Genomic DNA, 23,687 nt, shown 5'->3' on the forward strand with positions numbered 1-23,687 from the left:
TAACAGAGGATTTAGACCAGATCAAGACTTGTTGACGTTGAGGAAGATTCTTTATATAAGATTAAATTTGGCATTTTAAAATGTTTTCAATTTTTGACATACCAAGATAAACTCATTCTTATTACTGAGTCTTTATTTTTTTGTTTTCAATATATTTTCAGAATACGTTTTCCAAAATCCATGATGCTTTTGCTAAAGTCAGACTTGAAGCTGACAGAAATCATTAGTAATGAGCTCACTTACTTTACAATGCATTTATCATCCTGATGGCCTGTGAAAATGCATGAAATACACTTAAGGTTATTGAAAGAACCTATCCTTCAATAGGATTTTAATGCCTGTAGGAGTTTGTTCTAAAAATAAATAAATGAATTGAAAGATCCCTACACATTACATCCTGGTTGTACACTAAGCAATGAGAAACCTCCCGATCAATTCCTTTCCTTCTCTCTTCTCCCATTTGTTTGTATCAGTTGACTAAAAAATATCTGAAAACATTAACTGTTCTTTATCAAGGCCTTCAGTGAGACAGTTGCCCTCAAAGTTTCTTATTAAAGGGCCTTCTCAAAACAGGGATTTAGCTCCTGAATTTAGTTTTTACAGCTATGAGACTAAACTTCCCTAAAATGATAGGTCTAAACTGAGCCTCACCAGTAGGCTAAAACTGTAGCCAAGAATCCATCCTTTTATGAATTTCCTGATTAGCATTTTTGAGACGTGTAGTTATCATATACCATATGAAACAGATACACACTGAAAAAGTGTTGTTACTTGAGCATATGACATTTCCAAAAAGTACTCAAGGACTCCTAACTTCCAGGTAAAACATTAGAATCCTTGGAAGAAAATAAATAAATAAATAAATAAATGCGCAGATGAAAAGATTATCTGTATCACAGCTTATTAAAAACTTCAAAGAAGTTGATTGTTGTATAAGCTGGGGAAAAGGTCATTTAAATGCCATACTTAAGTGGCAGTATGTTAGTAACTAGTTTTACTTACTGATTAATAACAGCTAATTAAGATGTCAACCCTCTAGAACTTTAACACCTTAAAGCTTTCACTCTTTTTTCTGAAGCATGTGAAGTTTGGATTTCTTCCCAGTATAACTGCTTCAGTAAAAGCTGGGAACAAAAATATATAGAAAAGCAAATAAACTAATATGTTATCTATTTAGAGTCTTTTTTTGGATGACAATATTACAATTAGATTAGTCTCTCAACTAAAAATCCCTGGAGAGTGACTCAAAGTATCCAATAACCAGAATTGCATTCCTGCCCTTGAAGGCAGGAAAGCAGACCTGGGAGGACAAGGGAACCAGCACTAAAAGGCATCTGCCATCTTACCCTCCAAAGAATACTCCTTCCCTGATTTATACACTCACTGTGTATGAAGCTCACTGTGCTTCAGGATCAGTCTCACCTTTTGTAGGCTGCTGTGGAACAACAATGCAAGGAGCAACTGGAAGTATCAGCAGCCTCACAGACATAGACTGGTTTCCAAAACACGTTCTTATTATTACCCAAATTAGAATTATTATTCAATATTATTATAATTATTATCCAAATAATTAGCATGTAAAATACAAGCAACAGCCTGGGTAACCTGAAATTACTTAACCATCATTTAAAAACATGAAAGGATAGACCTCTTTTAAGAGTAAAATAGCTGACAAATAGCAAAAGCAAGATTGACTCCATGTTTTAAAAATAGTGATGATGCCATGAATTTTATTATTATTATTATTAGCAATGACTATTAAATTCAAACCTCTTGCTGGCCTTTTGAAGGCCAAAAGGCTAAAATACACTCTGAAATTGTGCTGAAATATGCTGTGTGACCTGCCAAGTTGTATTTTCAATACATGAAAAATAGTCTTACAACATCAAGTCAAATATGAGCACATAGATAGTACTGTAAAGCAATACATTATTCATCATCTTCGAAGATCTTCGAAGAGCCTTAACAATGCAACAGTAAGGTAAACAACTGGTGAATTTGAGAGTGTAAACAGCTTTCTAGTTTCTTTGGAAAGGTGTTCTTGTGATTATCATCATGATTATTCTAGATGATAAAGTCTGTAACACATAAGGTTACTGAGGAATGTGCAGGTAATAAATATGTGGCACCATCATACTATGCTGATAACCAGTTCCCTCCAGCATTACGTACATTAGAGGGGAAAAAAGCTCCTCTTACGGGTCTTTTGACATGGATTCATGTCCAAGATTCCTTAAATCTTTAAATGAAAGAGTCTTTAAAGCTGGTTGACAGCACCTTACTCTATGTTTCAAACTTAAAAGATGATACAAAAGTAGTAAAGGAAATTCATCTTTTGTCATTGCTTCTGAATTGAAAAGTATGGTGTTGATATGCTATAATTGCTGCCAAGTACTTGTTACAGTGCTTTTGCCACAGTTTAGTGATGATGCATTTTGCCCTTCATTGAATTGGGACTTTCAGAGCAAAACAAGTAACAACTGGAAACTGAAATACAAAAGAAAGCAATGTTTCTTTGTGCCACTGAGCCAAGCTATAATTGCTCTGAACTGACAAACTTGATAATTTTCACACACATCACAAGTCAACTCAATTTAGATGGTCTATAGAGCTCTCCCTTCCTTCTCTTTCCACACAAAGATAAATCTATTCTAGAAGACCCTCTGTTGTGTGTTCATTTCTTTTTCTCTTTGTACTTGCAGGCAGCCACTCTTTTCAACTACCAAGTATTAAACGTTATACATTAAATACATTCACCAGCATCACAACTTCATCACTAATACTGATGTATTGACTGACAGATCTTTACTGCTGTACAGAAGGGGTAATAATAACCTTAGGACTATCATAAGTTAATTGGCAGTCAGCATCTGTTTCTTGGTGTTTTCTTTTATTTTGCTTTGGTTTGGTTGTTTCTTTTTTTGTTTTAAATTGTGCACGCACTGAGACCAACATGCAAATACATGGGGAAAAGGAAAAGAGGAAAGATGAGCACCTTCCAAAATTTTTTAAGAGCACTTTCTGAAATTTACACACTAGTTTCAAGCTAGAAAATGTATCATTGGTTTATAGTGTATACATAGACATCTCTTGCTGAGTTACTGGAAATATTACTTTCTTTCTGCCTGTCATGGTAAAAATCAACGTGCCAATGTCCAGTACAGAAGGGTACACTGGTAGTTCTTACAAATTAGCCTACCAATTACGTTCCAGTGGTAATGAGTTTTCAAAGGAGGGTGTGGGGGTGTGGATGGGGCTGGGGAAGAACTGGGGAAGCATCTAGCTAATTTCAACCACTAGAAATGCCTCAAATATTTGTTTCTTTTACTGGGACCACTGAGTCATTGTGCTTTCCAGAAACAACTCTTAAAAGGAACCTTGACTCTGACTTACAGCCATACATGAACTCCCTTTAATATATAGATTTAAGTGGCGAGAGTTGGTTTTATCACAGGCACAATTTTCCAACACAAACAAATGTTATACAGTCACAGTTACTCTTCTGGATTCTGTAGCCATTTATTATGAAGTGGTAATGTGAGATCCTGAGGAGGTATGTATTAAATCCCAAATCACCACTTAACTAATACAGTGAAATATTATTTCACAATCTGAGGAAGCAAGTTTGTTGTCATCCAGGAAAAAAACTTCAGCATCTGTGAAAAATCAAACAAAATAACCCTGTATTTTCTACACATCAAGGTTTAAACTTTCGGAGAAGGCATTGCTGTAAGTATTTCAAATATCTCTTTCCAAACCAATATTTGAGAGCATAACAGATTTATTTATGCTTGGCACCTGGCTTCAAATTGTTTTCAGGAGGACATCCAGACCATTAAGCTTGAGTGTTAGAATCAGATCATAGTTGACAGTGCTTTATATTTTACAGTGCAATATTTTTTTTAGTACGTGAAACACTTTATGTAAATACGGTAGATTGTAACCATCTCTTTCTTATTATATACCCTTCGTATGCCATTTCCTTGACAAGCAATGATTAACATTACATTTCAGAATTTTTTAATCATGTCAGACTTGCATTAAGATAAACCGATGAACATTTTTGCCTTTTATGAAACAATACGTTGTAAACTACAGGAAGCATATTCATGATTAATGCTATGAACAACTAGGTTATGACTACTTATCGGACCTTGGCTAACACTGCAGTTCCAATTATATTGCAAGTTCTCAAATCTTTCTAAAGGGATTGCAAGATCAGAAACCTAAATTACATTTAGTAAATTTAGTTAATATACAGTGTTGACAGAGTTCCAAATGTATAATCCCATCTGAAAAACAGGATAAGTAAATCAGTATTTTAGTATATACTACCCCCTCCCCCTCTTTGATTATTGTTCTTTGCGTAAGTATCACAGAACTATTTTTTTCATAACCTATAGCAACATTAAATGCAATTCCCTATTTTATGTAATTCCCCAGTATGATGTTGCCTAAAAACTTCTAGAGTCACTCTGGCACTAAGCTTTGCTTTGAAAAGTTCTTCTAAACCTAAGAACAGGCACTGTTCAGAACAATAAAGACTAACCACAGAAGTCTGGGGAAATTATTCTATCACACTTCATTCTGAAGAACTAAGATCAGAAGTGATGGGAAAAAAATAAAATCACCAGTGCACCATTTCTTTAGGTCACACAGAAGTCAAATCTCAGGTGTTCACTACTTTATACTTGTGTACACAAAACATTCTTGACTCTTTTGCCTCCTTTGAACAGTAAAGCCCAGAAATATAAAGTATTAGAAACGGAGTATTTCTATTTTCATCACAAAAATATACAATTCATTTATTTTTCATGTTCTTGTTTAGTTTGTTTACAGTATCTTTGTTTAGTTTTGGTTTGTTTCTAAGCTCCAGCTTCTGAATATATGAAAATAACCAAGAATCTTTAGTCTGAGATATACTGGTTTACAATAAGATTAACCTGTGTATGCATGGAAGGACAGTTGCTATCTGTCTGTGCTGCCTGCATGGTTCTAGGTAAGCAACAATCATTTGGTATTTTAATAATACAGATATTTTAATAATACATATTTTAATACATCTCTGATGAACTAATCTGTATGAATCCCTGCGCTGAGGCATGTTAAGGTCAAGGGGCTTAAAACTCCTCCTGTCCAAGATAACATTTTGAAGAAGCAGAAAAGTAAAGATGATATTGAGTATGGGGAAGAATTATAACTTTCATTCCTTCCCTCCACCTAAGTCTCCCACATGCTATTTAGATAAATAAAAAGGAGAAAGACAGACTGTGCAAATGGCTCAATAATTGTTGGGATAACCATTGGGTGATACAGCCCACTGCAGAAGTTTTTTCCTTTGAGAATTTATTAGCAGACAGGAGCAATACAACGCAACAGTCAAACATAAAAGTATTGACAGCCAAATCTTAGAAGTCACTTTATCAATTCCTTAACCCATTTCTTTTGAAGACAAAGATTATTTTTTTTTTTAATTTATGTTTAGAGCTCTAAACACAGGTCCCTAGAAGTTACCATTATTTCCCAAATTTGCTTCAATTATAGTGAATTTTCAATGGCCATCAAATATCACAATCATTTCAGCAAACACATTCAAGGAGTCCAAAATATCTCCAAGACATCATATAAAGGAAAAAAACAAAGTATTTAACGAACAGCCTTTTGAAATATTTTCTTTCCCTAACAATGTGAAACAAACTGAAAGCAAAAAAAAACACTAAGGAACTTTTGGTATGCCATCTTTCCATGTCTCTTTATAGGCTATTAATTTCACAAATAGAATTGATCAACAATTATTCAGAAATCCAATCTTTTTTGTTGTTGTTTTCCCATTGGTTCTGTTCTGCTGAAAAGTTTCCATTTTTCCATTCTGCCAGCTCCCCTTTTGCAGTATTTAACAATGGAAAAGCTATCAGTCGTACTTAGAAATAGCTTTTCATGATCAGAAATAGCACCATATTCAAATATAAATGTTCAATCTATACTTCTCTAAAAGCCCTAGAATTGTGCATTTGAATTGTTCCTCTTATCTGAGAAGGGCTGTAATTCATCATTAATGCTATTACTTGTAATTGATGAGCACACACAGTAAAGAATTTCTTGATGGAAATAGGCATAATAACTTTTAGAAATGAAGTAACAATGACATTGACAGATTCTCTAGGACTCTTAGTCTTACCCAGGGTACAAAGACAGCAGTGGAATCAACAGAATTTCTTCTCATGGATGCTTCTGAATTACTGCCTTAGGTGTTCATGGCTCTCTCTTGTGAATCTCATACTTCTTAGGAGCATTCAGGGCATCTCAGACTTCTGTTCAGAAAGCCTGGAAAATCAGTGGTCATTGGCACCACACCAGCTGTCATGCTCCTGAAGTGAAGATATTGACAGACATGTTCTCAGAGTTCTTCCCAGACAACAAGAGGGAACTAGGGAAATCTCTTACGAAGCAAAGAAACCTGCCCAGTCAATAAACAGTAATACCATGGTCTTCAGCATACAGGAATTCTGTTCTATCTAGAGATCCAGGCAGCCTTGCACTACCCTGATACCATCATTGTTGCTGTACCTGGACTAACACACATACCAATAGCTACCCAGGTCATTAACACAAGTTGTATTTACATAGGGTGCACTCACAATGCTAACTTCAGTGCAAGAATACTTTCAGATGTACGTGAGACAATGTTTACCACTTGCCACAAAAAAAAAAAAAGATGGAAGATTTGCATTTGTTTACAGTTTTTAAAATTTTAATGTAAATTAAGCATATTTTTCATCAAGGCATGTCATCAGTTGTATTCCCAGAGGAAAACAAATTAATAGAAACAGCGCTTAGTTTAAACGCTGGTTTCTTGTCAGAAAGATGGCATGACGTCTGCTCTAATAAAGTCGGTTTCTCTGATTAGCTTACTCTGTTCCCTCCCCCTCCATTGTAGTATCTGATTGACTTAATGGGTTGCTTCAGAAAATGGAAACAACCTTTTTTTTTCTTTTCTTTTTTCCTGACGTACCTATGACAATCACATCAAGATTTTTCTTTTTAAAGGTAAACTTTCAGATTCCTTTTTCTATATTTCAATCACTAGTTTTGAAGTAATGAAAGAATAATATTCAGAGAAAAATGGAAGTGATTGGGATGACTGAATAAAATATCTTTGATTTCACTATGTCCATTCTGTACTGATGAGCAGTATATTTAATAAAAGTCATTAAACATTCCCTTCTGCCTTTGAGTAAATCAGGACTTGGATAACTGGAACTAATTGGCTATCTTCCCTTTTCTACTAACAGTATAGCAATTAGCTGCTTCTGCAACCTTCCACTACATTCTCTCTATTGATTTCTTGCATTCACATATCAAAATTAACCAAAAAAAGTTATTAGACCTCCCTTGGAAGTTTTATTTCCACTCAAAGAGATTGAAAATATTGAAACATCATTAAAAACTAGGTTAAGAGAAAGAAGCTGCAAGTAACACAACAAAATAATTCCTAATAGAGAAGTAGTTCCAGTGCTTTTTCTAACTCATAATAAAAAAGCAAGGCTAAACACAATAGCATACACTAAATATACAATTAACCTGATAAAAGCATTCTACAGAAAATCATAGTGGTCAAAGAATAACGAAGATTCCAGACAGAATTAGAAATTTTAAAATCTACAATATAGGATGAAAAATTTGGCTATATCAAAGGCTGTAATTTCACAAATAGAATTATCAACAATATCAAAGTATCTGAGAAAAGTATGAAAAAGGACAGAAGTCATACCCTATGAGTCAACGCTGAGGACGTTTGGGTAGCCTGGTTTGGAGAAAAGGAGGCTGAGAGGCAACCTCGTTGCTCCCTACAACTTTCTGAGGAAGGAATGCAGAGGAGGAGGTGCCGGTCTCCTCTCCCTGGGAACCGATGACAGGACGTGGGGGAACAGCACAAAGCTGCACCGGGGGAGGTTCAGACTGAGCATCAGAAAAAAAAAAAAAAAAATCTGTACCGTGAGGGTGGTCAAGTACTGGGACAGGCTTCCTAGAGAAGAAATTGATGCCCCATGCTTGTCTGTGCTCAAGAGACGTTTGGATAATACCCTCAATAACATGCTTTAAGTTCTGGTTAGCACTGAAGGCAGCTGGAGCAGATGATCTTTGAAGGTCCCTTCCAACTGAACGATTCTATTCTATTCTAGCAGTGTATCCAGGTACATACTTTTTTTCAATAACAGAGGGAAGAGACATTGGTTAGCTATTTTATACATACATTTAAAATAATCAAGTTCCAAATTCTTATTTTATTTTGAAAAAATAAATTGAGATGCCATGTTTGGAAAGCATCGAAACTAGGTATCATGATGATTTCAACATAATGTTCTTTTTTCAACAAAAATCCATTTATAGTTCAGCAATGATTCATATAAAATTTATCTAAAGAAGGTTGGGCATTCCATCTATACTGACAGAATCACTAGTATTTTCACCAGTATCACGTAAATTAGTTTCTTTTCATATCTATCTAGGACTTCAGGCTCTTCACTCATGGCAGATAATACATACCAAGTGACCTGCAGATCCACAACTGATTTCTTCTTTGCAAGAAAATGACCAATCTGGGATGGCCTGAATTATCTGTTTCACTGACCTTGCATTTGACTATCAAGAAATCATTTATTAAACTGTGACCATTTGTGCCAGTATTGCATCATCATTTCTGGAGATCAAGGAATCACTCACATGTCAACTTTATCTGGAGTGTTATTAGTGGGGAATTTTTAACTCATCTGCATATCCATTTAAATTGGGGAAATGCTTTTTTTTTCCCCCTCTTTTTCTTTTGTAAATCAAAAGGACATATGGTTTGAAGTCAGACAGCAAAATCTAAGCAGACTGGACAATTTCCTTTCAATGCCGGCTGTACAGTACATATTCTATACTACATAATATAGCTGGGCATAGGTGTAGGAGCCGTTTGCCATTTTGTGAATCTGTGCAACAGTATCAGTAAGATCAGGGCTGTATCTCAGAGAAACCTGTGAGTATTCTACTAGACCTTTTGTGATGTGCAAAACAGGTAGCAGTACAGTCCCACATCACAAGTTCATTTACAGACTTTTACTAGGGTACAGAAATAATATGGCTAGCAAACAAATTAACTTTTAAGGAGTTATGTCTCCAAAGACTTCTTTGGGTTTTTGCCACTGGTAAAAAGAACAATAACCTACAACATTCTTGATAGAGTTAGAAAGCATTATCTTTTTTCAAGACAAGAAATTGAGTCACTGAGAAAATGAAATACCTGTGAGAAAACTGGAAATTAAACTTAAATTTATAGACTTCCAGACTGTTGCCTTAATTATAGGCCATACAACGCAGTTCCAGTAATATTCAATTATTCTAATACAGCTGGAGAAGCAGGATCATTTATGGAGTGTCTGGACAAAGAGTGTGGAGAGCTCAGCTCTCTTTCAGCTATATCAAAGATTTCTCTAAGGATTTTGACGTGTATTGGGTCTGGCTGGAATGCAGTTAACTTTCTTCGCAGCAGCCTATATATGCTGTGTTTGAATTCGTGACTAAAACAGCGTTGATCACTCACCGACATTTTGACTATGTGCTTGCACAGCCTCAACACTTTTTCTTTTTCCAACTCTGTTGCCCCAACAAGTAGGTTTGGGATAGGCAAGAAGCTGGGAGGAGACATCCCTTTGGTCAGTTATGGGTTGTGTTTCATGCCATATAACATGACTCTCAGCAATAAAATGGAAGGGAGAGCAGCTTGGGAGACAGTAGCAATTGCTTGGAGATCAGCTGGGCATCAGTCTGTTTGTGAGAGGTGGTAAGCAATTACCTTTGCATCACTGGTTTCTTTTTTTTCTTATTTTTTTCTTCTTTATTCCTCTTTCCTTTGTTTATTAAACTGTATATTGACCCATAAGATTTCTTGCTTTTTTCTTTTCTTTACACTCCCCCATCCTGATGAGGGGAAAGGAGTGGGAGAACAGTTGTGTGGTGATTAGGTTCCTACTGGGGTTACCCCAAAAAAGTCCTTTGTTACACCTGAGATGGGGCTTGAGGGGTTCGAGATAACCACAGACTTGATCAGTGCGCTAGACTAAACTTTTAGCCATTATACACAACTCTCACTGAGTTGCGGTCTGAGGCTGGGATTGTGGGGCCACTGTTCTGGAAATAGATGGCCAGGAAGCCCAGCTGGTGGGATCACTTGCTAGGGACCACAGGAGTGACAAAGAGATTGGAAGAGAGGCAGCCATCTGCCGAATCTGGAGGTGGCTCTTCTCAAATGTAAAAGCAACATATCCCTACAATGAAGATCTTGTAACTATCTCTAAACTATCAAAGAATGTTGAATAAAAACTATATGGAGCACATGTGGACACCAGATTCACCTCCTCAGTGGCAGAACAGTGGCAGTAAAAAGCAGATACAGTGCGATGGCATCTGTAATGCCCTTTGTTGTCAGGTGGGAAGCACACAAGCATGTTTCCCCCTCAAAAGGGGCTTCACCAAATATTCCCAGCTGAAAGAAACTGATCTTGGAATGATCTATAGCATGAGCAATTTCTGTGTAAGTGAAGTTGAAAAAATAGTACAAGTTATTGAAGCCTTTTTATCTGCAAGAACCTTTGAATATTAATTTTGTTTTTGCTGTATCAGGAGCTTATACATGTAGAGCCTTGCCACTCCATTATTCACTCCAGTCTCAACATCCTTCTCAGGTACAGCCATGATGCTAAAAGAATGTGAACTACTGGTGAAAGCAGCATAAAAACACATTTGAATGTCAGAGGTGCCAACAAAGCCCCACAAATCCAAAAGTAACATGAACTCACTTCAGTATTTAGATGCTAGATTATTTCTAATTTTAGAGACAAAAAAGATGAGCTAGAACACTTGAAATAAACAGAAATAGTACAATCTTTCTGCATTTCTTGCAAATGACTTGTGGTGACGGAGCACTGGAACAGGCTGCCCAGGGAGGTTGTTGAGTCTCCTTCTCTGGAGATATTCAAGTCTGGACGCCTACCTGGGCAACCTGCTCTAGCGAACCTGCTTTGGCAGGGGGATTGGACCCAGTGATCTCCTGAGGTCCCTTCCAACCCCTACAATTCTGTTATTCTGTGACTTTACTCTTTAGCTTTAAAACAACTAAATGCTTACCTTTCAAGGCACACCTATTAAACTCGGGAACATCAGTTTTGATTTTGTGGAATAAACGAGGATAAAAACTTTTGGTCTTGCAAGAGAACAAGTAGCCAAGTTAGCACCTCTCTGTAATTATGTTTATGAAATGCCCATTCCCAGTACACACGAAACTAAGATTTACAGACAAACTGGATTCTGAAAAGACTTCACTATTCTCCTCATTTCTGTGTAATTGCCACTGACTGCCTTTTCTGACATCACCTGAGAAGACCTTCCACTGGTGTTATTTTCATGCCTTCAGATTGTAGAGCTTATTCTCTAAGTAATTTTTAACTAAAAGTTGATTTCAAAATTTTGGTTTGCTAGTATGGACAGAAATTATATAGAATGTCCTAAAAGAGTGCACAGAGATACTTCTGTACTCTACCTTGGCAGTTGCATTACTATATTGTGATTTCAACAACAAAACATTAAAAGTTAGTTTAATGTAATGAATAATGACACAATTTCTTAAAAAGATTTTTAAGATGTTCAGACTCAGCAAACACTCAGGAAACCAATAAAAACATAAGTCAGAAGAATTTAATACATTATTTTTCTCAAGGAAATAAGTTTACTGGTAAAATACCCACACACTTGTTAAATTATAACCGCAGTAGAATGCCCAAGTAGGACAATGCCACATAACATGTTTTGCTAATTTCTTAGTCAACTCCATGCAACAGCTTGCATTACAAAGGTAATGCTACAGCTATCCATCAGATAATCAAAAGTATTTTCATTTATTTTCCAAAACACATGGGTTCACGTTAAATATTCAAGAATCAAAAGTCCATTGCCAAAATGTCAGTGCACTACTCTCAAAAAGGTCCACATTCCAAACATGACATTCCCTACATCTCTACAAGTTTCTACATATATGCTGCTTCTAGTTTGTGCATTCTCTTAGATACTTGTCATTCTACATACAGTTGGAATAAGCGCTAATCCTGTATGTAATTTGGAACAAAGTTAACACTGATCTGTCAAATCCTAAAATGCCTAAAATATCTTCAACCCTCCCCCCACATTGTTTCCTCCTAAGAACATGTAGAAGGGAAGGATCATTTTTTTTAGTTAGTGACCAAAAATATTCAAAAGAGAAAGGAAAAAACGGTTTATAAAATTAATCTGCACTTGAAATATTTTAGTGGCTCAAGACCTCCCAAAATGAAGTACTCACAAAATACTACGACTCTGTCAATTGGATTCAGTATTTGGGGGGAGGTGTTGGCTATCTTCTGACAGTTGGATCAAGACAGCATGATTCATTTTATAATAGTAGATTGGCCTTTGTAAAATGACTTTCAGACACTGATTAAGGTGCAATTTAACTGCTGTTTCCCTTCCTTTCCTTTTAATTTAATTCATCTTATTCTGAATAGCTGTAAATTATATTACAAAAGAAAGATTTAACTCTGAACATGCTCCTAAGACAGAACGAGTAACACAAACCTTTGTTTGCACATATGTCCTACAGTACATAAAGGTACATTAAAATTATATTACTCAATGTAACCAAGTGTCCTTCAGTGCATCTGCAAATACAATTTGCTTCCATTTTCACATCATTTTAGACTGTCAGAATGAAGTAGCTTTAGCCTAAGTACGACTAAAAGATTGGAGTTCAACAATGGCAATAGGGTCAAAATTTGTTCCTAACGTAACCCTGGATATTCTTGACAGTTATAGGTACCGGGCTCAGATTTTTTCCACTGATTTAAAGACAACTCAGCTGCAGTTGCTACATACGTCCCTTTGTTTGGAAACCAACACTTTTGCTACTTTTTTTACAGTATCACAACTGATTTCAACATGAAAAATATTCTGTTAATATTTTTGCCCATTTCCTAAATGCAATCATTACATAGCTAGTAGCATTCAACACATTTTTGTTTTCACTTAGCTGTTTTCAGAGATAGGATGTTTGTTTGTTCTGACCCCTCAGTTCAGAACATTATCAATCCTTGTGACATGCTGCAAATACAGACTGTTATGATTCTTTTTAGCTGACTTAAGAGAAAGAAAATCATATGGGAAAAAAAAATGAATAAACCACTTAAATTTGCTCTGAACTTAAGTATACCTGAACGCATGGCATCTTTTTGAATACTTTCATAATCATGCCAGTCCTTCCTTTTCAAGCCATCAGTCCAGGTGAACAGCTGTCCATCTCCCAGCCCCAATGGAACTGTCTGCAAAAATAGCAAATAAACAAACAAAAAAAACCACAAATAAATATGCACATACATGTATTGTTTGCATTATTAGAGATCAACATATATAATATGGCATTAGTGAGCAAAACATTCAGTCTATCCAGTGCAAATATTGAGCCTTGACTGTGGAAAATGAAGCTACTATTCTAAATACTGTGAGAAAACTATGAATTTAGATGTTAACTAAGTTATTAATTTAAGTATGTCAAACACATCCGTAATATTTCTATTAGCGTCTTGCTATGGCTACTACACAAGAAGTTTATGGACGTTAAATGGACCACTAAAACAGCAGGCTGTCAAAAACGCCTCATTCTTCAACTCAAGAAGTACCTCGATTTTTTGGGAGTTAAATTCTCATTTCTACAAGACTGGAGTTATAGTTACTCAGCACCTCCCAACATTCCCCTTTAGCTTTGGATTTTCCTGGAATAGCCAATCATGAGTTATTGCTATTCATATAAGGCCAGACCCACTGCCTTAGAGAGGCAGAATGTAGAGACCCCCAAGGCACTTTCAAATCAGTATATCTGTATGTGTGGTAAGAGACAAAAAAACAACAACCACCCCCCCCCCCAAGCCCCCCCCTTCCTCCCCCCCAAAAAAACACAAACACAACTAGCAAACCAAAAAAGAAGCATGCATGCAACATGCAGCTTTTGCTTTCCAGACTCCAATTTCCCGGGTAAAGCTAAGAAGAGCTTACAAATTAACTTTCCAGAGCTTTGAAAACTTTTTCTTTTTTCCTCATTCTTTCTGCCAAATGCTGGTATTTTAACAAAAATAAAAAAATACCATTAGAAGTAAACAAAATTTAGATCTGTAAGAAGTATCACAAGGCTGCAGAAGGTTTCAAGTAACATTTGCCATTTTCTAAACACTTAATTTATGAAAAATGTGGTTTAAAAAAGTGTAGCAAATTCTGATAAACAAACAAGAGATGATTTACCATATCTGTGCTGAAGAAAGAGAAGAAGCGATTTGTTGCTGCTTACGAGTAACAGAGAAAATCTTATTCTGTTAATCCTAGGTTTGAACCAGCACACTGTGCAGAATGAAGGGCATATGTATAATGCATGTTACAAATGCTGTTAAGCATGTTCAAAGGATGTGTGAAAACACACTTGCAAAGCAATTCTGGGGAAACAACATTTGATCAGTCTTCTTCTGAGAAATATCTTGAAATCTCAACAAAAATCTCAGGCACATGTAAGAGTGATGCTCTGAATGTACGATGCTTCTTCATGTATGAAGCATGTGAACCAAACAAATGAGTTACTGAGAAACAACAATCTTATTCTGTTAACATGACCTACTTTTTTAATTTTAATATCGAAGGTTGGTAACCTACATTTCATATTACTGAAATAAAATCCAGCCTGGGTTCACTCCTCTATTGCAACTTTGGCAGATGTATTCCAAGAAAACATTTTTTTTTTTCATGTCTTAACATATATCAGAGGTTCATACCTGGAAGAACTGAAGAACTAAAGATATTCTGATAAAACTATTTCATCCAACCTTTCATGGCCTCAAAATGAACTCATTAATTTCAATAATTCTTGTGTACAAATAATGATAACGTTCAAATGGTAACATTAAGCAGCTTGTTTCTTAAAGTCAGAAACACAAGGTAGAACGGAGTTATACATGATTCTTGAGCCCAGCTTCCTAAATTAGCCACTTCAAAGCAAATTAACTGGCTCTTTTAAAAGTGAGGCACAGACAGATTGACTTCAGTTAAACTTCTGCCTCTTCTCAACATGTGTACAGCCAGTGTGAATCTCTTGGTTGTAAGAATTCAAGACTATCAGAACTATCAAAAGCATGATAAACTTCACTTTTGTGACAATTTATTCCCGTGCTGGTCCCTTTCCCTGAAAACAGCGATTTAAATAGCAAACTTGCAGCACTCTGAAAGGAAGCTGAGTAGTACAGTTAGCAGCTGGTTTCCTGTTGCCTATTTGCATTTTGATGCAATACTCTTAAAAAATATTAATTACTTGTAGTTACTTTACCTGATAACATTTACAAGTCTAATGTACTACAGGGCCCTCTTGCAAACATAATATACTTAAGTAAATAAATTCATTAAAATGAATCTAGCAAAAGGATAAATATAAATCCAAATACTATGAAATAGCAAACTGAAGTCTTGCTGTGGCTCAAATGTTTGAAAAGCTACATTGCCCTAGGAAGAAACAGGTAACAAACAAACCCTAAAGTACAGTGTTGGATACATCATAAGTATGTCGTAAGTATCAAACTTGTGTTTTGTTATACATGGACTAACTGCCTCCTGTAATGGCTAGGCCATGATTCCTTGATAATGTTGCTGCTTGCAAATACACAAAAGACAGAACTGCAGCACATCCCATGGTCAATCTCAAGATGAGTTCTGAGTAGCTGAATACGAAGTCACTTCATAATACAGGATGTAAAATGGTGGTTTTACTCAGGTGGGCAGCCAAGTTCCACCACAACCGCTCTCTCACTCCCCCTCCTCAAAGAGGAACGGGGAGCAAATACGATGAAAAGGGCTCAAGGGTTGAGATAAGGACAGGGAGATCGCTCAACAATTATCGTGATGGGCAAAACAGACTCAGCATAAGGAGACAGTAAGATTTATTGCCTATTACTAACAAGTTAGAGAAGTGAGAAACAAAGGAAAGAAACCAAAAACGCCTTACCCCCCTCCGCCCTCTTCCACCTCCTCCCCTTGAGCAGTGCAGGGGAATGGGGGCTGCGGTCAGTCCCTATCGCTTCATCTCTGCCACTCCTTCACAGTCACTGTCTGCCCCTGCTCCACGTGGGGTCCCTCCCACGGGATGCAGTCCTTCCCGAACTGATCCTGCAGGGGCTTCCCACAGGCAGCAGCTCTTCAAGAACTGCACCCACATGGCTCCATACCACGGGGTCCATCCCTCAGGAGCAAACTGCTCCAACCTGGGTCCCCCACGGGCGGCAGCTCCCCCCAGAACCCCTGCTCCTTCATGGGCTCCTCTCCACAGGCTGCAGCTCCGGCCCGGGGCCTGCTCCTGCAAGGGCTCTCCATGGGCCGCAGCCTCCTCCAGGCCACATCCACCTGCTCCACCGCGGTCTCCTCCACAGGCTGCAGGGTGGAACCCTGCTCCACCGTGGTACTCCATGGGCTGCAGGGGGACAGCCTGCTTCACCATGGTCCTCACCATAGGCCGCAGGGGACTTCTGCTCTGGCGCCTGGAGCACCTCTCCCCCTCCTTCTTCACTAACCTTGGCGCCTGCAAGACTGTTTCTCATTCCTCTCTCTCTCCCAGATGCTGCGTGGCAGCGTTTTTTTGTTTGTTTGTTTTTGGTTTGGTTTGGCTGTCTGTTTTGTTTGTTTGTTTCCCTGTCTTAAATATGCTGTCACAGAGGCACAAAACAACATCACTTATTGGCTTGGCTCAGGCCACCAGCTGGGCCATTATCTAACATGGGGCAGCTTCTAGATTCTTCTCACAGAAACTACCCCTATAGCCCCCAGCTACCAAAACCTTGCCACGTAAACCCACTACAGATGTGTTAACAGACCCTGATTATCTGAATTTTCACTGAACACATATTCTACCATAAACTGATAGGCTAAAGTGAAGTAACATTGGCCACCCAGCATAAATATAAATGCTAAAATGAGCAATACCTTTTGTTGCCTTTCTTTAGGATTAATGCAGCCAGACCGATGATTAAAAATTCATGCTATCCAACACCTCCAGCATAAATTTGGGATTAGACATTTAAAGAAATAATCAAATAACATTGTGTTCAAGCCCATGAATGAAAAATTTAACAAGGATTATTAATCTGTGGCTAAGCAAACTACTGAGCAACAGATCATGGGAGACAAGGTATGCTGGAGAACACATATTGGGTATTTGCATGTTCCCACTTCTCATACAGCTAAACAGCAACAACACGGCAACACTGGTGTAAAATTTTAGTCTACACTTCTGTAACTGCGTGTACACCAAAAGGCAAGAATACTCTTTGGTATGCTTGAGGCACTAAGGCATGGTAAGACTGGAGAACTTTATGGTTCCTCCCCAAATATGCAGCAGGGCTTCTTTCCAGTGGAAACCAGAGTATAAGAAAAGAGGACCAGGCACCCAAAAGCACTTCACCCTAACACAGAAGCAGTGTAGTTGGAGTGCCTACCTGAGTCATGAGTTTTGAAGGTGCTCCTACACAACCAGATTTCCCATGGCCCTCCTGATCGGCTTTTGTTTTAGGTGTCCTTTCAGATAGACAGCCACGGTTAAGTTCAAGGTCTGACCAATGCAAACTGGATTCCTATATATTTAAAATACTTTTCTCTTTTGTGAATATACCAAATGAAATCACATGAAATTCCTTCGCCTCAAAAAATCAGGCCACAGATTCACAGTAGTGCTCAAAAGCAAAAAGCACTCAACTTAGTCATATTAAATATCACTACTGCCTTCTTGGATTTAGTGACTAATTGCTTACTGGCTTGTGAAACAATTCTTAACCAAAGTTTTAGTTACACATATTCTTTAGTGATACATTATTATATGGAAATGAGAAACCAGCAGAGAAGACAAGCTGAAACATGTTCAGGGTTTTCCCCTCCAAAACATTTCTGTAAGTTACTCACAAATAGTGCAATCTGTCTCTACAGCCCTTAGCCTCTTGAATTTAAGAACTGTTTTTTATCATTGCAACACTATTAAAATAGTGAAAGTCACTCTGCATACAAAGAGCTGGATTGTGACTGGATGTCAAAAAAATCCTACAACAATTTATCATCCAACCATTTGTTACAACTAGTATGCAGCTGTGAGTTGCACATTTTTAAGTGTTTCGGACCAAGAGGGATTACCCACCTACAGCAACATTGCATACAACATCTGCCTTACTATTTCATTTTTACATTAACCTCAAACCTTTAGGGATGCAAGACTGATAAAATACTACATAGACTCAGAAGATCCTTCTCCTCTAGAGAAGATTCAACATCTGGTTCAATTACAGAGAATACGATGAGCCCAAAAAATAGCACAATTATCAAAAAAATCTTGCTCACAGACTATTAGATTCCTCATAGGGAAAAAAGCTTCTCTGTTGTGACATTTGAAAGCTCAAACTCAGAAACAAGTGCCTTCATTGAATAACTCATTTATTTTTAATTTCACTCTGAGGAGACAGACAATTAAAGGGGTCTCAGGCAAAGGAAGATGACATATCAGTGGAAATGCACCTTTCTAAAAAATACAAGAGATAATTACAGATTCACTTTGAGCCTGAGGATTTACTCACTAGCTCTAGGGTTATTTTGCTGAACACCAATATACAAGCAACTACTGCATTAACAAAACATCATTAAAGCTGATCAGCATAACCATTTCCAATTGTATAATGAATTTCAGGAAATAATCTTACATAGAACATAGGCACTTGTTCCTGCTCAGGAAAGATGCACATGGGAAAGAAACGTGGCATAGAAGCACTGACATTAGACATTTTCAGGGATGTTTCAACAGTAGAATAAAGGCAACCACTGTCTGATTCACCTTCATTCTTGAAATAAAAGATTCTGTATAGTGTTCGTAAACAGTGTTGCGTAAAAAAGACAATTTGTTATTTTTCCCCTCTTCCTACCACCATGCTAAGCCCTGTCCAACTACTGCGATTGAACTAGACAAAAAGAAAAACAAACAAAAACACACACACAAAAAAAACCAACCAACAAACAAAAACAGAAAATTCATTGAGCAATGAAATTCATTCAGTTATCAGAATAAAGGTAAGGATTGTTTTTCAAAGTGGTGGTATCATTGGATATACCACCATACGTATATTATAAATCAGCTCCAAAATCGCAAGGTGTCCATTTTCTAAATTTCAGTTCTGCTATCATTACAAGCATAGGAACACAGACATTCTCATGAGGCTTCCTTCCCAATAGGTGGAACAGTCATGAAAACTACTTAGTCCTGAAGATTTCCCTTTTTTTCTTATGCTAAATTTTAGCACAAGACTATTAAAGTGAAATGTTAGCACTATATCACCCAAAATTTGAAGTCAAAGGCTCTCCCACTTCCACATACAAGCAGCATCCACACTGGTGCAGTGACAAGCCGAGGAAATTCAGGATAAAAACTAAAATGCTATTTCCCCTAAGGAGGTGCTTGCTACAAGGCAGCCTGATCTAGCAAAAAAAAATAAAATCCAAACATCACACTATCCCATCCCTATGCCTTTATGCTTAATCTCCGACCATTGCATGTGTGGCTCTCCTTCCCTGCAACTCTTCAGCATTAGACTAACAAATGAAAAAGGTCTCACATCTGAACTGCCTATGTATAACTGAGATCTGTACAGAAGCACTATGCAGAGTGAATAGGGACAATACAGTCATTAAGCGCCTACGAAGTTCCCATCACCATAAAACGTAAGTATTAAGTCTAGTGCTTTGGATCCACCGTGATCTTCTCTAAACATACCAGGAGCAGGCAGTGCACAGCTTGAAAATGCCTGCTGATAGCTGTGAACCCACAGGTTACATGCTTCTCAGGGTCCTTCTCCAGGATTTTGTCCCTCTATGAGGGGTCGATGGCTGCAGCAGGTACTGGGGTGGGCTGTGGGTGGTGGGCAGCAGCTGCCCTTCCTGACAGAGCAACCAGCAATGCTCATGGATGGTTCCAGGTGGTCCCACACTGCTGCTGGCCAGCCATCGCCTTCCAAAACTGCTGCCTGTGGGGGCAGCACTTCGGGGACACACAGGAGATGCCTGGGGAGAACTGGAGGGACATTCACTGGAGGGACCTCCTTCTACAGCACACGCCCAAACGCACACATCAAGCAAACAACTGCCCTCAAGCTGGGTACACTCATTAGGCTGCAAGATGCTAGGATGAAGCAAATGCAGTAAAATGCAGTAGTGCAGTAAAATGTAGACAACTAGTATTTGCTAACAAGAGAAGGTGGCAAAGGCTCTAATGCTCAGAATCCTTCAATGAGAAGAAAAAATCAGAACAGATCCATGCATAATTAGTGCTTTTTAATTACTTAATTTTATTTTTTACTGTATTTTTAAGTAAACTTAAAACTTTTTTTCCCAAAATATGAAAATAAATCACCATCTAAATCCTTGACTTGAAGCGATACAATATAGAGTTGAGGATATGATAAATTTCTTCATATGCTCAGATTTCCCGTGCCATCTATTTGTTATGCGACAGCAAATAAGTGTTCACTGCACTGACATTTACATTAGTTGAAATAATTAGCCCAGCACATCAAAAAAAGGGCAGCACTTGATTTACTCTGCAACATCTGAATAACTCAAGGTTATTCCATTTCTGAAACACTTACATCACACTTTCTGTGCTTTTAGGTTCTAGAGTATCATGGACAAGCCAGTAACATCATGCCATAAATTCAAAATTGAAGTTGTTAATAAGGTTATTTAGAAAATGCCAAACTCCCCAAGCATTTCATTACTGAGAAATTTTATAGATGGGTATAAAAGTTGTTATTGCTGCACTACAGTTATATTGATGAAGTCACAAATGTGCAGAAAAAAAAAAAAAGCTATAACATGGGTTTTAAAAACATCGCAACTTCCTATTTATTGACCCACTGGACAGATGCTTGAGCAATGGGTGTATGAGAACTCTGTAAGGACGCATTTGCCTACTGGAGAGTTTTGATTTATCATGTCAAACTGTGGAAGACTGCAGATGCCTAAGAACATACATTGGGATGAGAAGACTAACAGCTTCTTTAGCGCTAATACGGTCTTGCATACATCATTCCTCTATGAAGAACTTGTGGTACGCACTGTCATTCAGGAAACAATTTTAAACAAATATATTTTAAAAGTTATCAGGAAAATGGTTCATGAACTCCTATGTTGAATACATCAGGTGATACCCCAAGGAAAATTCTAAGCTTTTCCACTGTGATATATAGGAGGGTAGGCCCAACATGTATATGTCTCTATCTATTTCTCTCATTTCTTTCAACATGTAACATTTCTAAAATATTCTTTATCACCTCACTAAAAGGATCAGGGCAATTTCATCTATTCTGTCATATGAACAACAAATTACATGCTAGCATCTCTTATTATTATAAAAAAGAAGCAACCAGAAAGTTGAAATTTGTATTTCCTGACTGCTAGGAATCATTCAGGGAACGCAGGCTAAAGTATTCAAATCCCCCAAACAATGCAGCTGACTGGGACAGAAGAGCGCATCAGAGCATGTCTAACCAGATTTTTCTGTATTTCAGACAGTGCCCTTTCACTTGGTACAACTAAGAAAGGTCTGGCTCCCCCAGTTCCAGGTGTTTATACCTACTGATACCATGCCCCTGACCCTTATCTTCCTAAAGCTAAACAGAGCCAGCCCTCAGCTTCTCCCTGTGAGACAGACACTCCAGCCCTTTAGGAGAGGGATGAGGGTATGGTCCGTTCTGTGGGAAGGACATAAAAAGCACCAAATTCCATAGGAATTTGGACTCATGTGTACCTGCTGAACCCGAACACCATGAATTGTGACCTACAAAGCCTAGCAGTGAAGTCTGGCTTCCTACATGACTACAGGACAGGAGGTAGGATCTGCACTGATGGGATAACAAAAAATATTCATCAGAGAAAGCAACTCCCACCTCTTTCTGCCTGGTGATCTAGGCTGCTGACAGATTTGCTCAATAATTAAAACAACACCCAAAACAATCTTTTCTTAATGTTTTATTTTCACTTGTCTCAATTCCAACTTTGCGAAAAGAAACCAAACTAAAATAACATGAGCTCCTACGACAGCTCCAAATGAACTGAACCACACATTGATAGCGTGCCGATTCACCAATTCATTTCCTTCTTGCACTTGCCAAAGTCAAGAAAGAGTGCTTTCCCAGCACAACAGGGTAACCTTGCAGGAAAGTCTACATCCGTACTTTATTATTAATTTTCAGCAGCTTTAAAATCATACCTGAAGTTACTTTAATGCTGCTTGCTTTTAATGAGTGCCTCTTTCACAATTTATTTTTACTTCAAAAAAACATGAAAAGGGTTCAAAGATAGTCAGCAGGACTTTTGCCAATATGACTATTGCTTAGTTTTTGAAGTAAAGATTATTAAGACCCTTCCAATGAACAATGTCAAGGACAACTGTGAATAATTCCTGAATTAATTATATGATAGATATTAATTATTTTTAAACCTGTCACACAGTTACAAGAAATTGTAAGTATGTACTTTATATAAACAAGCTTTCTCTTCTTCTTCAAACCAATGAAAAAAAAATCAACAAATAAAGACCAATGTCCATGCCAAAGAATCAGGCTGTTAATAATTTTGTTAACTCTTAAAATGTCATTTAAAAACAGGGGAGAGAGAAGGTGGGAGAGAGAGATCTATTTACTGTTTAGGGGCTGTTTAATTTTTTGACTACCTGCAGCTTGCAATATTGCAAAGATGAGTAATAAAGATATAGCTTATTGCTAACAGATTTTTCAGATAAGCATATTTTTCCTCATGTTTAGAATAATGTCTGTACATTTTCACTATGGAAAGAATCATGCTGTTTTGTATTAGCCATTTCAGCAACTCAAGACACAAAGTGGTTTTGTAGAATTCAAGTGTCAGGTGTTTTAAGCACGAAATTGTTTCCCACTTTGAGGTATCCATTCAATGGGGATGGATAGCCATATTTTCTTATGCTAACATACATCTAAAATCATTTACCTTTGAACTTCCTATACTAAAAGTTCATCCTCTCTTATCCTTTAATACTCACAAAGTACTGAAAACATTTTAGAAACTGTACAGAATCAAGCAATTAAAGTACAGTCAGGTAGTCTTTAATGAGAATACTTCAACTTTGTTGTCTCATGCAACAATATTTCAGAAGCGTTTTCTATTTTTCCCTTTGGCGCACCTTGTACTTCTCAAAAATTTCATTTTATTCATGAATGTAACTTTCTTCAAACCTCTGTGGTACAGCTGATAACAGCCTTGCAGCAAATCTGATACCTCTGACCCAGCAGACCCAGCAATATTAGAAAAGAATAGCTGCCATTTATTACTTTTCTTTTAAAAATAACCCAAGCTGACCAATATTTTCAATAGAAATGGATTTTTGGCTTATTCTGGTGTAATAGAATGGTTGTTATAGAAAGGTCAGATGCAGAAACTTATTTTAGGCAAACTTGCTATCTTGCATGCTTTAGCAATAAAAAAATAATATGTTGCAAAAATTGAGTTTCTGCAGCAATGGAGAGCATATTCCA

At 37.3% G+C, this 23,687-nt stretch overlaps 1 protein-coding gene across 11 annotated transcripts in view; it reads right to left on the minus strand.

The window, feature by feature from the left end:
- GALNTL6 (polypeptide N-acetylgalactosaminyltransferase like 6) overlaps window positions 1–23,687 on the minus strand; it is a 517,959-nt gene that overhangs the window by 301,668 nt on the left and 192,604 nt on the right. For 8 of the 11 annotated variants that reach the window (XR_014583969.1, XR_014583970.1, XR_014583973.1 and 5 more), the window contains one exon: window positions 13,280–13,388. Coding sequence is in view for 5 of the 11 variants with exons in the window: in XM_083835052.1 (XP_083691178.1) it covers window positions 13,280–13,388 (109 nt within the window). In the remaining 6 variants the exon portion in view is untranslated. Of the gene's footprint in view, window positions 1–6,178; window positions 6,369–13,279; window positions 13,389–23,687 lie in introns of all 11 variants that reach the window. The other 3 variants (XR_014583972.1, XR_014583974.1, XR_014583971.1) reach the window with 2 other exon arrangements.

Source organism: Anser anser (genome assembly GCF_964211835.1).
Source record: "Anser anser genome assembly, chromosome: 4".
NCBI classification, from domain to species: domain Eukaryota; kingdom Metazoa; phylum Chordata; class Aves; order Anseriformes; family Anatidae; genus Anser; species Anser anser.